The 15708-nt window shown below is 40.3% G+C and overlaps 1 protein-coding gene across 5 annotated transcripts in view; it reads right to left on the reverse strand.

Annotated features, from left to right (window-relative positions):
• Positions 1-4496: 4496 nt before the first annotated feature.
• The window catches only part of rptor (regulatory associated protein of MTOR, complex 1), a 165918-nt gene continuing 154706 nt past the window's right edge, over positions 4497-15708 (reverse strand). For 3 of the 5 annotated variants that reach the window (XM_012971554.3, XM_012971553.3, NM_001130371.1), the window contains 9 exon segments: positions 10391-10515; positions 10165-10269; positions 9337-9384; positions 8926-9032; positions 8189-8316; positions 7507-7593; positions 7207-7323; positions 6413-6542; positions 4497-6202 (listed from right to left, as the gene is read on the reverse strand). In XM_012971554.3, coding sequence (XP_012827008.1) covers positions 6134-6202; positions 6413-6542; positions 7207-7323; positions 7507-7593; positions 8189-8316; positions 8926-9032; positions 9337-9384; positions 10165-10269; positions 10391-10515 — 916 coding nt within the window. In that variant the 3' untranslated portion in view covers positions 4497-6133. 5 annotated transcript variants of the gene reach the window in all.

A 15708-nucleotide genomic window follows, 5' to 3' on the forward strand; every position in this document is an offset into this window, starting at 1 on the left:
CTGTCATTGCGTCCATTTCCTCCATTCTTGGATCCTTGTAACTGGAGAGGAACCGAGGAGTCTTTGCATTATGACGGGATGCCATGTCAAGCTGATTTTTGGCTGAACCCACCAGCAAGTCGAATACTTCTGGTAAGAGCTACCAATTCCCTAGATTCAGGCAGTGTTCACTTAGATAATCTGCCTTCCAGTTTAAAAGGAATATTTACCACAGTTATCTCTGGGACATGGCCTTCCAACCAGTCCATCATCTTCCTTGTCTCCAACCAGGCCCCCCTGGTGATTCAGGTAAGCAAGAGTGGTTGTGTTGTCCTACTGCACTTTTATGTATCAGTTTTTCAACAGGTCTTGCAACTGAAGAAGAATCTGACTTCAGAATTCTAGTATATTTATTGGTAGTTTCCACCCCACATTAGTTGAAACACACTGCGCTGATCTGCGTTTGAATCTTGCCTCCCATCCTGCTTAACTTGTAATGACTGTTGAGAATTGAGTAGTATGTACAACTGTAGAGGATGCAGATGACACTAGGCCAACATTATAGCTTCTATGGGCACCACCATCAACCCCAAGACCTGCATGCAAAATCAAACCAATGAAATTGAGCTTAAAGGAGGCGACCAACCATGTCCTTGATCCATAACTGTCTCTGGAAGTATCTACTTCTGGAAGCTGATGTTGAAAACTGGCCAAGAAAGAAGGAAGCAAAGATTTCTGTCTGCTAATCTTTCACCTGAATGCCTCCATGGTCAAATTGATGTCCAAATGTTTTTGGGCTTTGCTAGGGCATTTGCCTTTGCCAAAATGTCATCCAAATATGTGGTAATCAATATTTCCTAGAGCCATTACCATGTGGGACATGTAGGTAGGCATCCTTGAACCAAGAACCCTAAAAACTCCCCCTCGCCCATGGACCAGGTGAAAGAACAGACAGGTTCAGTGTGGAACCAGGAGTATTGAATTAACCACCCTTGAAGGGATAGAAGTTGTGTACTTCCTGCTAAATTCCTGTCTCTTCCTTTGGAATTGGTGGCAGGTTTATTGATGGGCAAGTCAGACAACAAACTGAAAATCCTGTCCAAGGAGGTGGAAATGTTTGTGATATTTTGCAGGTTGGCCAAGGACAGGGACAATTGCAAAGCTCATAAGGGAGCCGCTTCACCCTGAGGTGTAGTCACAGGGATAGTGTTCCCAGAAGTCTCCCCATGACAGGTCACAGTGGGAGAAATGCTCTCCACATTCACATCTGGGGGTGCCATCGAGGAAATTAATTGCTCTCCAGCTGCTGTGCAGGCCATGCAAACGGATTCTCCCTGGCCCTTGGGCAGCTTGGCATTACAAGATTCACATGTAAAATAAGTGATCAAGGCTGTTGCCTTTGTCTCCCCTCCCCTGGGGAACATGCTCCGTATGTTGTGCTGCTCTATGGTTGGTGGGAGGTCCAAACTCTCCCCAAAAGGAGCCTCTCTGCCAGGTCAGCTAATGGTCCGCCCCCACACCCAGGGTGGGGGGTTTGGGTCTCTGCGGTCAGCTTGCGTGCAAGGCTTTCGACCCCTGCAGAGGAATCCTGCCTTGGGGGCTAACTGTCAAACGTCCAGGTGTGGCCCTGGCTCGTGTCTCACCCCTGGTGTCAGTGCTAGTCACTGACCGAAGACATCCTTGTGCAGGGTCAGTCTGGAGACCAAGGTCCTACCACCTGACTCGAGAACACTGAAAAATATAAGTGGGAAAGATTAAACACAGGGTATATATGGAGTTCTTTAGTTGTGTCAGTGTCCTCCCTCCTGATGGGAGGAGCTTAAATCAGTGGTTCCTGTGTCCCCCAAAGACATAACAGAAAGAGAAAATCCATATAGGAAACACAGGAACTACTGTAAAGCACTAGCAGGCTGGATCACAACTTGTAAGTGTAAAGGCCAAGCACCAGGAGAAGCTTTTTCGATTTATCCATAAAGCTGAGCTCCAAAAGTCTTAAGTGTCTCAACAGGGAAATGTATAGCCTTGTCATCACTCAGTCCGGTATGAATCTGGACAAGTCCTGACTAATCCCTAAGGATATTTCTCCACGAAAACGGGACATGCAATACAGCAAGAACTTTTAGGCTAATGTCAGACCAGGCCTATGGCGTATATTTTCGGAAAGCTGAAAAACGATAGCCGAAAATAGCGCCATACGCCTCCTACCTGTGCCTACACCTGAATGAATGGAATACGCTCGGGTGCAGGCACATGTAGCCGATATCTGCATAATAAAAACGTGAGAGAATGCAAAGTCTTGTGTTTTTATGCGTATTTCGGCTACATGTGCCTGCACCCGAGCGTATTCTATTCATTCAGGTGTAGGCACAGGTAGGGGGCGTAGGGCGCTATTATCAGCAAGCGTTTTTCAGCTTTCCGAAAATATACGCCATACACCTGGTCTGACATTAGCCTTAACGACATTATTACAATCACTCTGTAGCAGAGACCTGGAGAAACTGGAATAATTACAAGACTTTTTTTTTCCGTTCACAAATAATCATGATTAACATGATTTATATCACAAGATATGACTGCTTTCATGTAATTATGTTGGTCTGAAAACCCAACATACTGTTCTTCCACTTCAGCTTATTCTTCTGCTTCTACTTAATCTGTTAAAATCAATGTATCTTTACTGCAGAATAATTATATGTCCATAAAAAGCCTCACGCATTCCGTGCTGTGACGATGATTAAGTGTCTAATATGTTCACTCTCTTGACTTCAAACTGAAAATCTTTTAGTGGAGACTTAAAAGAGAAGGAAAGGCTACATCACTGAGGGGGTGCCAGATGTTAGGCATCCCCCAATGGTTTTAATTGTTTACCTGAAACCCCCGGCCGGTGCTCCTGTTAGGAGAAAAGTACACCGGCTGGAGTGTATGTGGGCGAGCGCTCCTTCTTCATTCTTCGCACCTCTGTCTTTTTCTTTTAGCTGTGCATGCGTCGGCCCCAGGATTCTGAAGAAAGAAGACAGAAGGAAGAGGAACGCTCGCTTGCATATACCCCGGGGTGGTGCAGTTTTCTCCTAGCAGGAGCACCGCCCAGGGGTAAGCAATTACCATCACTGTGGGTGCCTAACATCTGGCACCCCCCCAGTAATTTAGCCTTTCCTTCTCTACTTTCTGACCTAAAAAACAGTCAGTTTGAAATCAGCTATGAATCCTGGTCCAATGGGTTGACAGGTCTCTACTATCAAATGAAACAAAGCAAACAAAAAAACCCAAAAATGATATTTTAGCCCCAACTGTTAGTAGACTTTTCAATAGAGAACGTCTTATTTTGGGTGCACTTCCAACCTATACAGCTTTGTTGTCAAAGCAAAGTAAAGACTATATATTTCTAATATGGATAATAATTAACCAGTCACAATTCTGGTCAAACGCCTTCATTCTTTTATTGCCTACATTACCCACAACAACCAATCCAAGTTTGTTCTGAGACACCACACTTGTTTTGTGAATGTGCCCTCATACTACTCTATCTAAGGGAAGAAAGATACATTCTTTCAATAAATAGACCAGGGTTAGAATATTCATTATGTAGATGTAGATTTCCCTCCAACACCTCCGTACAGTAAAGCCATTCCTTTTCACTTTCCAAATTTGGCACTTTATACATATCCCACCTAATTTTTCTAGATGTTGCAACATTACATAAATTAAAATCAGTTGATGAGAAAAATCTTATTAATTCTCAACTGAGGTCTAAGGGGAAATTTGGAAATGAATCTTCAGGAAACTGCAAAACCCCCAGGACATTAGCTCTGTGGCTGTAGCTGAATAACTACTTGCCACCACGCGCAGCCTACATACAGAACCCACCTTCAGAAACTCATCAAGGCCCAACTCTTCAAAGGAGCCAATGCCACTACACAGCATGCAGGACCCTCTTATCCTTTCTATTCGTTTAATGTATTCCATCGTACTTTAAAAATAAATATATTAATAATCCTAACTTCACAAATATTAACCTTCCTACTCAGCAGCAGTCTCTCATCTTCCAGCGTCAGAGTTCGGCACGACTGAATCTTCAAGCTCGGTTCACATATCTGAGCCCTCAAAATTCATTGCTACCAAAGCCAATGACATTACTAGCAGAATACATTTCCATACCTAAGCAAAACAAAAATATCATTAATTCTTATTCTTTTTATACAGAAATTAAATTCTGAATACAGTCTTTTGTGTATTTTGTTCCTGTACATATATCACATGATTCCTAAATTCCTCTGTAAATACAGAACCTGCTTAACATTTATATCTCAATACAGTTTGTTTAGCCACTTTATGTGAGGAAAGCAATTAGTTTATGCACACATGGAAGTGCCCAGCTACAGTTGCAGCAAGAACATCTCAGGCCACTGTAATTACGGTACTAAAATAGGAAAGAAATGCTACAAATTGAAACAAATGAGAAGGAATCACACACACATTTCTCCTTGTTGTATTTACTCCAATAATGACTAAGAGACAGCTTCGGGTTTATTCATATTTAATAAAGCACTCCAGATTCCTGTATGCACACAGAGGATGCCACAACCTCTCCTCTGCTTGTGGTGTTAACAGAATTGGTCAGCAATTTGTTTAGTTCAGTGATAGAAGACTGCCATTTAAGGGTTTTCCTATGGGCACCCCCTCCCTAAGTACTAGAGAATTGTACATCCTTCTGTTCAACATCTTATATAGCAGGAAAAAACGCTGCCATTAAACTCTCTATGGGAAGATGCTAAAAGCAGAAATTCGGAAAACCCTCCTTTCCCTTCTTTTAAAACCACATATTCTGAGTTAAAATAGTGTAAACATCAATACCCCAACCTGCAACAGAGAGTTTAGTTATACATGGCACCTGGTCCCTGTTGCCTAAATGGGGTATATGCTTTCCATTGTATTTGTGTCAGTACATAGCACTGACATGCACACACACATACATATATATATATATATTTATATATATATATCTTATAAACAAGAATTCTGTGAATGAACTGAGCAGTAAAAAGAATGACTGTGCTGACAAGGGTTAAGCGCCGGCTCTATTACATGCCATTTCCACCACACAGGTTATGAGACTTTCTTACATCTATCCTGCATTGGCGCATAGATCGTTCATTTATAAGGTTTCTAGCAATGGATGACAAAATTATTCAACATTTTACTGTCAATCATAGATATAGAAATGCCCCACAACGTACTGACGTTCTATAAAGTAACCAGAATTTGAATAAAATGTGTCTTATTGCTAACAATATTGAATGAGAAAGAATTTATTCCACTTTTGGAAACACCAAAGCACACTCTGCAGATCTCTGGGCTTTATGTGACTGTGGAATTTTTACCAGGAGAAATGGAAATTCCAATAGCATATTTAAAAAATAAGAATTGCACGATTTCTCCCTTTATAGTAAATGTTACTGAAATACTTCTCTTTAGGATAAAATAAATAATTTGCCCGTTAAAAAAATGTTCACCTATTTCTGTAGCTACATGGGGTGAAGAGCAAATAAGTGCTGCAAGTAACGTCCTAGTCAACGTAGAGGATGGCCAACATGAAAATGATCTGCAAAATAGCCAAACATTAAACACCAGAGATTTAACTCCTATCTTTTGTTTGATTGGTTTACTATTACAGGAGGTCTGCATAAAGAAACGCAATTGGTTGCACCTGTTGAGGACGGAATTATTTGGCCTCATAGGTTGAAGCAGGGCCCAGTCTTTTCCAAGTAGGAGATAACCATTCTAAAGAGTCTTGTCAAAACATGAGATGTCTTCAAAACAGGAGACAGCGGATCAGCTGTCCATGCAGCATGAAAGGAAGGGATTTAAACTATGGAATCACAGCTAAAGCCTAATGTGTTTCATTCCAAATTCAAGAGCATAGCAAATGTTTTAATGCCCTCACCACCTCAGAGATAAATTGTAATTTTGCATTGAAATGAGGCAGCAGACAGGCAGTAAAAAAGCCTTGTATTGTCATTTCATTGGTTCATTAGCTTAGTCCATTCAAAGTAGTTTTCTTCATTTTTTGAGAAGCAGCAATGAAATCACTCGAGGCCATGGTTCGCTTATATACACAGCAAGAGACGAAGACCTAGAGGAAACCTCCTTCAAACAGCTATCTCGCTCGCTTCTCCACTGAGTAAATAGACATATAATAGTCATTACTGCCAACGGCCAGGTGGGGCTGCAGAGAGAGAGAGAACATGAGAAATTAATGGTGTCTAATATGGCATTTCCAGTAGCATCCCACTGTATACTGTAGGTACAAGTACCTCTTACACAGAATAAGAACAATTAAGTTCACTTGTGCCTTTTGTTGCACAGGTGTCTTAACCTTTTTCCTCGCCTTTCAAGCACCAGAACCCATAAAAATCCTTATTATAGAGACACAAACCCAGTAAGGATGAAAGGCCAGGCAGCTAATGGCTCCTATTCTTTGTCCCATAAATCCATCGTAGTACTTTATGTTGCTGATCAGCTCTCCATTTCCATTGTAAATAGCGATGAACTGGTTCATTGAACCACTAAAACAAAGTGGAGATTTCCAAGGAGAAAGTGAACAGGTTAATTTCCAGTGAAGCAGTAACATATATAGTTTTATATTATAAATCAGTATTTCTATACTCCTCAAAACATACAGAAATCGTAGCACAAAATTATTCTATGATTAAATCAAGTTTAGTTTAGAAAAAGAGAATATACCCTGATACAGCAGATATAACCTTGTTATATGGGACTATATTTTACAATGTCTGTGATCTCCTGGAACGCAATATTATGATCTAATAAAGACAGATCAAAGACAGATTTTATAGCTAAGGCTGCTCATCAAATGCTGTAAAACTGCACCCTTGGTTCGAATTAGCTTAGATTACCCAGTACAATCAAAATCTCCACGACTGCAAGCAAACATGTTTTGTTCAAGCATCTAGACAAAGACAAAAAAACCCAAAGCAGATTTGGAATTTGCCTGTATTCCCTGATTTGCTGTCTTTTTACAGGTAGTATGCCAACATGCTCATTGGTTGGTTTATATTAGGATTAAAATGAAGTATATAGACAGGTAGTGGCTGATACATGTGCTTGGGAAACATAACTGGTCCGAGGGCCTTCAGTTGGACAAGCCTTACCTAACTGAAACCAGCACTCGCTGCATTTATAGAATAAGTACGTGCCACTACACATTACCATGCAAACAGGTTAGCCTGTGGGTGGATATCCAACGCAGTAAGACCCTTCACAATCTGCAGTGAGTTTAAACATTCTGGCATACGAGGGTCGAAGTAACGGATATCTCCATTTACACTGTGAAAATGAAAGACTGGATGTGACATCTCTGTGCAACTGGGTGACATGCACAACATATTTTTAGGAAATACAAAGTCTGAGGATTCCTTTAGGATTAGCTCAGCAATACTATGTTGCATAAGGCAAACGAAACAGTACAGAACACAATTAGAGCAAGTTATTGTTAGCAGAACTAAGTACCTGACGCTCACAATATTCCCATCGGACTGCTTTTGGAGAGAAGTCTTTACTACCCAGGCTGAGTGCTCTCGGTACGTCATTACACGGCTGTAAGAAAAAACATGAAATACAACTCAAGTGTCACATAATGCTCATTAATAGCCTGAATCAATCTTTAAGGACACTTTCAATTTTATTTCTGCATAGATGTCACAAACCTTCTCACATGCCCCCTGCCCTTCTCAGTATACGTAACTGAGTAGCCTGTGCACGGATGTGTGCATCGAGTCCTCATTTGTGGAGCATAAATTGGGATAACGCAAAGCCTGTTTTGGTAACAGACTCCATAAAACAAAACATAAAAGCCTGCCTGTAGGCCATAATTGTGGACTTACAAATAAATGAAGGAAACAAGATTTAAATAATGTATACAGTATAAGTAAAGTTTATTTTGCTTAAATAGAATGACAACATAGGATTAGGAATTATTTCTTAGGGTGATATGTGTTTTCTTCTTTTGCAGATCAGTTTGCAGCTACAAACTAGTACTCTGTGTTACCTTTTACTACATGTCTTTCTAGCCAGGACTTTTCCCTCTTCATTATCCAAATGACTGTTATGTTTGATGCAATACAGAAGGCAGCCACACATGGGCAGACAAGGAGCTAGCCTGTTACCATAAATGAAAGAAGCAAAATCTTACCATTCATTCAGTGCCATCCTGCGATCAAACACTCGCACTGAACCATCTCCGAGTCCAGCCACAATAAGGGAACGATGAGAGTCACATGACAGGCTGGTCACACAACTGTCTGCTCCAGTGGGTATATCCTTAAAGAATAACGACATCAATATACTGAGTATATAGAGGCCATAGAGACAAAATGCTGGAAATCTTCACATTGCAATCCCAAGACATTTGAAAAGAGGTTAGAATAACTGTTCCCTGATTGCATATGGCAGGCCTTTGTGCTTCTTTAATAGAACTTTAAGATTGTTTAATAAGACTGTTTTTACTTTATGAAAGACACTGTAATTCTAAACAATTTTCTGATATATATTTATTTAAAATCTGCATTTGCTTTAAAGTAATTGCTTTAGAGAACTGTCTGGCCATTTACAATTTCTCAGTACTATTGTTTCCAACTTCTAGAACAATGTAGCAGAAGCCAGCTTATTAAAAGGCCACTTTTGCTACAATGTCAGAGCCAGAGAACAGAAAGGGATACCTGAATGTTGCTTTTAATTGCAACTACAAATAATTATTTAACTATTTAATAAAAAGTAATGAATGTATATTGGAAAATTACTCAAGACTTGCATTTCCCTTTAATTACATTTTTTGGGTGGTGATCTCACTTGAATGTGTTTGTATGGTTGTGGGATTGATACAGTTGATCTGTAATCTATGGTAGCCATGAAATCTTATTAACGTTTTACCTGCACTTTTGTCTCTCTGTCTGTGTCCCATAGCCGGATAATTCGCACGTCTCCAGATGTGATGAGTAGACCTGTTTCTTGCTCCCAATCCACCACCATGCCAGCCCCTAAGATAGAAAGATGCCAACGTATTAGTCTTACATTATGTTACCGCTGCTCTTGAACCTTGCATGCATAAATGGCTTCTGGAGCTGGTTCGTTAGCAAGACAAAGAATAATCAGTTGCATTCAGACTCAAATATTAGTCTATAATATATAGGCAGAACCAACTCTTCAAGGTTTGGTCAGATTTTTATTTTGCACATATCACACAAGCACAATACAGAAATGTTTTCCTGTGTACATTCACTTGTGTATGCACAAACATGCCATAGTCAAATACAGATGATTTCTAATGAAGGAAGAACTTACCCCCCTGTTTACTCCTGTCAAGATAAATGGAAACTCTTCGAGCCAGGCCTGTGGGTTTGAAAGGGTATAGGGAAGGGGACAGGGATAGAAACCAGGAAGGAGGGAGGCAGCAGGCAGAAGCAAAGAAAGGCAAAAGTTAGGAATGCAAGTTACACCCAGATGGCTATGTTGTGTCTGGGGGGACAGGGTATGACACACATTGCAGCAGCCAATGTTTTAGCAGATAAGGAAACCACTTATAAAATGATGACACCTAATCACAGGCTGCTTTTATTTCCATTTTTAGAAAGATTTACACCAGAAAGTTAGTTCATTTTGCTGAAGTGTTAAACATACAGTTACACAATATCAATTTGGATAGAATTTTCATGTAACAGAGGGGGGGAAAAGGCCATCAAATATGTTCTACTAACAAAAGATTTCAGAATGGATGGACAATGGAAATCCCCATAATTAGAAACCCTTTAGCTGTTGTAGGGCTACAGCTCCCAGACACCTCAATAAATGACTTCAATTGTTAGAGATACTTTTTTACAATAAAGACCCCCAAAGGACCACAGGTTGCTCATGCACGGTGCAGATTATCAAGCTACACAAATGTACATGTCTGCTAAGATTTCATTAAACAAAAGATTATTGTAAGATCAAGACACCAAAAGAATACAAAGTGTATGATTTTAAGACCTATGAAAGATTCTGCTAAATGTGGGGTTTGAAGCTCTGAGGAAAGTAAGAACTTAGCAAGGTAAAAGTAGGGGATGCACAAGTAAACGTGTATATGACTTCTGTGAGCGCATCCTACTTCCTATGGAAGTCTATGTAACTGACCTCGTGTGGTCGGCAGCATATCGGACAGTCCCTGCCAAGCTGTCACCATCTCTGGATTTTTCTCTAAGTCAGCAAAGTTCTTCCACACGCGGATGGCTCCATCATCTGCAGGCACAGAGGTGAAGTTATTGGGCCAGCATATTTACAACTGGACAGTGAAGAAGAAAAAAGTTGGAAAGAAAAACACTGCTCTCGAGAGAGTTCCAAGTTTAAAGTGATGTCTAACCTGTAGCAGTAAGCAGCAAAGAGCAATCTTGGCCATTCAGATATTCGACTGCTGTTATACGAGTATAACGAGGGTTACCATTGTGAAAGTAATCCAGCTTCTCTCCTTTCTCCCAGTCCCAGAAACTGTTAGATAGAAAAAATAGAATGGTTCTTGTGATCAACTTTATTACCAACTCCAAGTGGTTATATTGCAATTTGATTCGTAACTGATGTAGAGCAAACTAGCCACTCAGTGAGCAACAACCACATTTCAGCCTGTGTAGGGGCCCTCGATGGGCCCCCCGATTGATACGTGGCTGAAAATTGGCCAGGTGGCGACTGGGCAGGTTTGGTTTTCCCATCAGACCGGTAAACAAATGATCGAATTAGCACAATATCACCCAACTTAGTGGGAATATTGGGAGGAGATCTGCTTATTGTACTGAAGGTTTTTATTTAACCAGGGCATGGTATATCTAGTATAAGTAAATCTAGAGCAACTGGACTTGCTAAGTAATCATTGAAGATCTTTCACTACTCATCCGAGCAGCTTCTTCAGTTCAACTGACTGGTACAGGAAGTTCTCAGTATATATACTCTTCCACTAATCACAATGGCACATTGTAACTCTTCAGAGAGGTGACACTTGAAACTCACAGACGTTGGGAATGCTGTGGGGTTACTGTGATAGGATTACCAAGGTTTCATGCAACTCATAGAGACAGGTGTTACTTGTGAGAGTTCTGAAACTATGCAGTGTCTTCACAACACATCCCAGTGGTTGAGCTCATTACAGCCACAGAATCTGCCATCAATACCAATGGAGAAAGCAGAACAACTCTAATTTAAAGTGTCAGCTGCCTTGTCAAGTGTCAGAACACCTCCCTCAAACCTTACTATACAAGAGAGGAGAGCTCTCACATCTCTTAGTAATGACTATGCTACCAGAAGATAAAGGGCAATGCACGGTTGTGCTCAACACAACTGACTATCACTGCAAAATGACGACGCTACTCGGCGATAGCAATACATGTGAACCTTTAAGGAAAGACCCAATTAGCAGTTAGAAGAAAAAGGTGATAAACTACTGACAACAACCTAAGAAGGTGGAAGCCATCAATTGAGCTTTATACTATCACCTGTACCCCAGAGAAACCACCACATGCTTATGTGGTCTCCCCAAGATACACAAGGAAGGAGCCACACTCAGGCCTATTGTCAGCAGCATCAGTGACTTACAGCGTTGCAAAATACTTAGCTTACCTCTTAGCCCCGTGGGTAGGCAAAACAGTGCCTCTCACCAAACAAACAGATCTTAACATGTATGGCCACCTTAATATGGCCTAACTCTGTACAACTCTGCTTTTCAGGTCCATTTGGTGAGAGGGATCAGAGTGTTTCCTTTCCCTTTAGGGTTAACATTTACTGAGGGCAAGCAGTGGATTGACCTAAAATAAAATTGTTGGCCAGAGGGGTGTTCATTTTAATGTTAAACAAGCTCTGGTGCAGCTGCTCCCTCTCCCTGTTAACAGAAGACGTGTAGCTAAGTGGAGCAACGTAACACACTGTAATTAAATTAGTAAATGTGTTGGACAGTTATGCTGAACTGCCACAGGTATTGCAATGGTGATGCACATTTTAGCAATTGGCTAATACCGACATCAATTAATAAGGTGCTAAAAGAATAAGTGACATTCCCCAGAGAACACACTGCAGAGATCTGCCAGTCAGACTGAAGGATGGAATATTTCCCCGGAATAAACTGGTAAGAATAAGGAGCACCGAACATTCATGACTGCAAAATCCATTGCGATCAAAAATCACTTATCTTTATTGATAAACATTATAAAAAAGTCATGCTGAAACCTGGGCAGGCGAGAGGCAGGCTTTATATATCTCATGGTATACAGTGGCCATTTCTGAAGAAGTAGCTGTTTGCAATGAAACGGGTAAAGTCTCTCCACATCTGCTTCCGACCAGCTACACTATCTACATTCTTTCCCTGACACAAAGTGACATTTACTTCCCTGCAGAAGTCGGAATCAATAAGAAAGGCACTGGGCTTTTAACTAGCGACAAGCTGAATGTACAATAAACAACTGTAAGTGCAATATTTTTATCTAATAAAATATACGTGGATTTGACACTAAAGGCGGGTGCCCTTCTCTCCTACTTTTAGAACTTCATAGTCTGACCAGCTATTTGAGGAGACAGCACACAGTACAGACATTTTTTATATAGGAACTTTATTTTGTGGACTTTTGACTTCATTTTGTACTTATATATATATATATATATATATATATATACATATATATATATATATATATATATATATATATAGATGTTACCCAACGCATTTCCCTTTAGGCCTGTGGTTACTGGTGTACCCGAAAGTATATTTGAAATTCACACACTTTACATTTTGCAGTGTGCTGCATCTTGAGCCAGAGCAGAATATTTGAAAAATAGTGACATAGACAAGGCATCTCCCATTCATTCTTGTTTGTACTTCTATGACAAATTGATAATAATGAGATGGATGGGCGTCTGGCTACCAATAGCCGACGTATTGCTGACCTTAGTTAGGCTGGTCAAAACTGCCAACATACTGTTGTCGATATAGCAATACTAGTTTGACAGCAACTCTCAAGACATATTTGAAATACCCGTTTGGTGTTCCAACCTTCCCTATGAATTATACAATTACCAAAAACAAAAGACCCAATGCAGAGAGTAACCAATATACGGTGGTACTATATACAGCTCACAACAAAATACAAATATAAAGCATTCTTTATTATCAGACCACAAATAATGATGAAATGACCCTAACCCATAAAAGCACAAAAGGCAGGGAATCGACAGGGGCCCCTCAGGGTTTATCCACACACCTCATGCACAGATATCTATTACAATACATATGATTACTGGGGGACTGCAGTTCAAAAGTGAAAAAGTGTGCGGGGCCACCAACAGCAAATCAGATTTCATCCATTAAATGTCATTGTCACTGGGTGACTTCAACTCAAGGTTAGAAAAAGTGGGCACACCCACCAACCACCAATCACAATTCACCTATTGACTTTAATTGGTTTAAATTTAAACTGCTGCTGTTCATTAACTATTAATCCCAGGGTCCCTAAACTTATAGGGTATATTTATCATGCTGTTTAAAAAATGGAGTGAAGCGTTACCGGTGATGTTGCCCAGGGCAACCAATCAGCAATTAGATTTCAACAGTTAGAAAACCAAAGCAAAGCATCTGCTATGAGCAACATCACCGGTAATGTTTAACTCCACTTCTTACACAGCATGATAAATATACCCCTTAGTCACTGGGTAACTGCAGTTCCAGGTTAGAAAAAGTGGGTGGAGCCATCAACTGCCAATCACAATTCACCTATTGACTTTAACTAGTTGTAAACCTATATACTGACAGTAGGTCATGGGTGGATGTGGACCGCTAGTAGAAATGAATGAATTCAGCTGGCAGGCTGGCATGTGTCTCCTTCTCTAGCGTCAATTTTACACTGGAATTAAAAAAACAACTTGCAAGTGTTGTTTTCAATTGAATTACCCTGATGAACAGGAGCTACAACACATCTCTCTTTCATCTAGCCACTCTGCTTACTGTATGCTGTACTGTGACAGCTGAAACAAGCACAAAAGACTGGATAAGGACTTGAGTGTCTAGAGAGTCACATCCACTCTTTATCTAAAAGGTAGATTCCACACTTTATATAGTCGGGTCATTTGGGCTCTGTTACCCTTACTACAGAAATGCTACCCAAAGGAAATCGTCACCTGTCAATAACCCCCTGGTAAATGCACTCTGCTAATTTGAAAACCCATGACGACGTTATTATCAGCACTCATTTCTCACACTTTGGTTAGTGTTCTGACAAGTGTTCTGCTTAGGACATACATCTTTTCACTACTCCCCTTCCTCCTGGAATACTGACCATTGCTAATTCTAATGGCCTTTCTCATTAAGATTTCCCTGTGGGGTTCCAGCCTCGCTGATCTGTGGATTTGCCCCTCTGTTAACATCGAGGAATCAATTACATCATTTGTGCTATTCTCTAAATGTTTTTTTTACTTAAAGGTGCAAAAAGGTTTTTCAGTGAGAGCTGTTTATCAGTTAAATTATTTCCCTGCTTCAGTCGTACTAGCAGCTGCATTAGATCAATTTAACAAAAGGTTTTTTTGCCTTTTTTAGAAAGTCAGAAAAATCAAGAGTACTGATGTTAATCTTAGAACAATGTTAATCCAAGAGTGGCCCTATGGAGTCAGGGAGGAACAAAGCTTCACATTTACTTTATTTTGGACCATCCAGAGATAGCACTGACCTGGGCAAAAGGTTGAGCTTGATGGGCATAGGCCTTTTATCAACCACAGCTAATATGAAACTAATTTACTGAGGGATAACTAATGCTACTTGTTGTGGGATGTATTATTGCGTGCTGCTTATGGATATGGTAGCCTCTGTGGAATATTTACTATATAACCTACCTGTGCTATTATGCAACTTGTTATCCAAGTGGATTTACCTGTCAGCAACCTGTCATTTTATTGCTGTGGACTTAACCTCTTGTATGCTGTATGCAGTTATTTATTGCTTAATAATATCTAGTGAATTATTATTTCTTTCTTTTTGCTACAGATCTACTTTCTATTGTTGCAGGTAAATGTAAACACTAAGAGTAGTTGGCAAAAGTTCAAAAGGAATACCGACTGGCTTTTAGCAAGCAAAATATGAAAGAAACAAATCTGCCCAGGGAATTGTGTGGCTTATTTTTTTTAGCAATATGATACTGACCTAATGCTTATACTGTACTTAATATCTGAACAATATGAAAGACATACCCTGACCATTCACTGAAAGCCCTGCCTTTAAAAGCACAGGACTTTTTTTAAAGCCTCTGATGTAATATGGGTTTTGTCTGTTGATCTAAAGCTAATGTGGCAGACCCTTGAGTGTCAGTCCCCACGTGACATTGCCGTGTGGTGACCACATACGGGCAGATTTAAGCTGCCAATTTGAGTCCTTCAGACCAATTCAGCAGTTTGTATAGGGACCCCTGACTGGCCTACCTGATTTCTGCCCAAAAATTGGTCAGGTGACGATCAGCAGGTTTGATTTTTCTGTCGAATCGAGGACCATATTTGCTCATTAATGTGGTCCTTGCTCAGACGGCCTCTATACCTGTCACTGTAATTTGACCGTTGTACACCAGTTGTTGTAATTTGGTTCAAAATAGCTGCATATCGGAAGAAACATCTGCTTGTTTTGCGACCTCGCCAAACGAGCAGATCTTAAAGTGGATAGCCACC

Source organism: Xenopus tropicalis, chromosome 10 (genome assembly GCF_000004195.4).
Source record: "Xenopus tropicalis strain Nigerian chromosome 10, UCB_Xtro_10.0, whole genome shotgun sequence".
Classification (NCBI taxonomy): Eukaryota; Metazoa; Chordata; class Amphibia; order Anura; family Pipidae; genus Xenopus; species Xenopus tropicalis.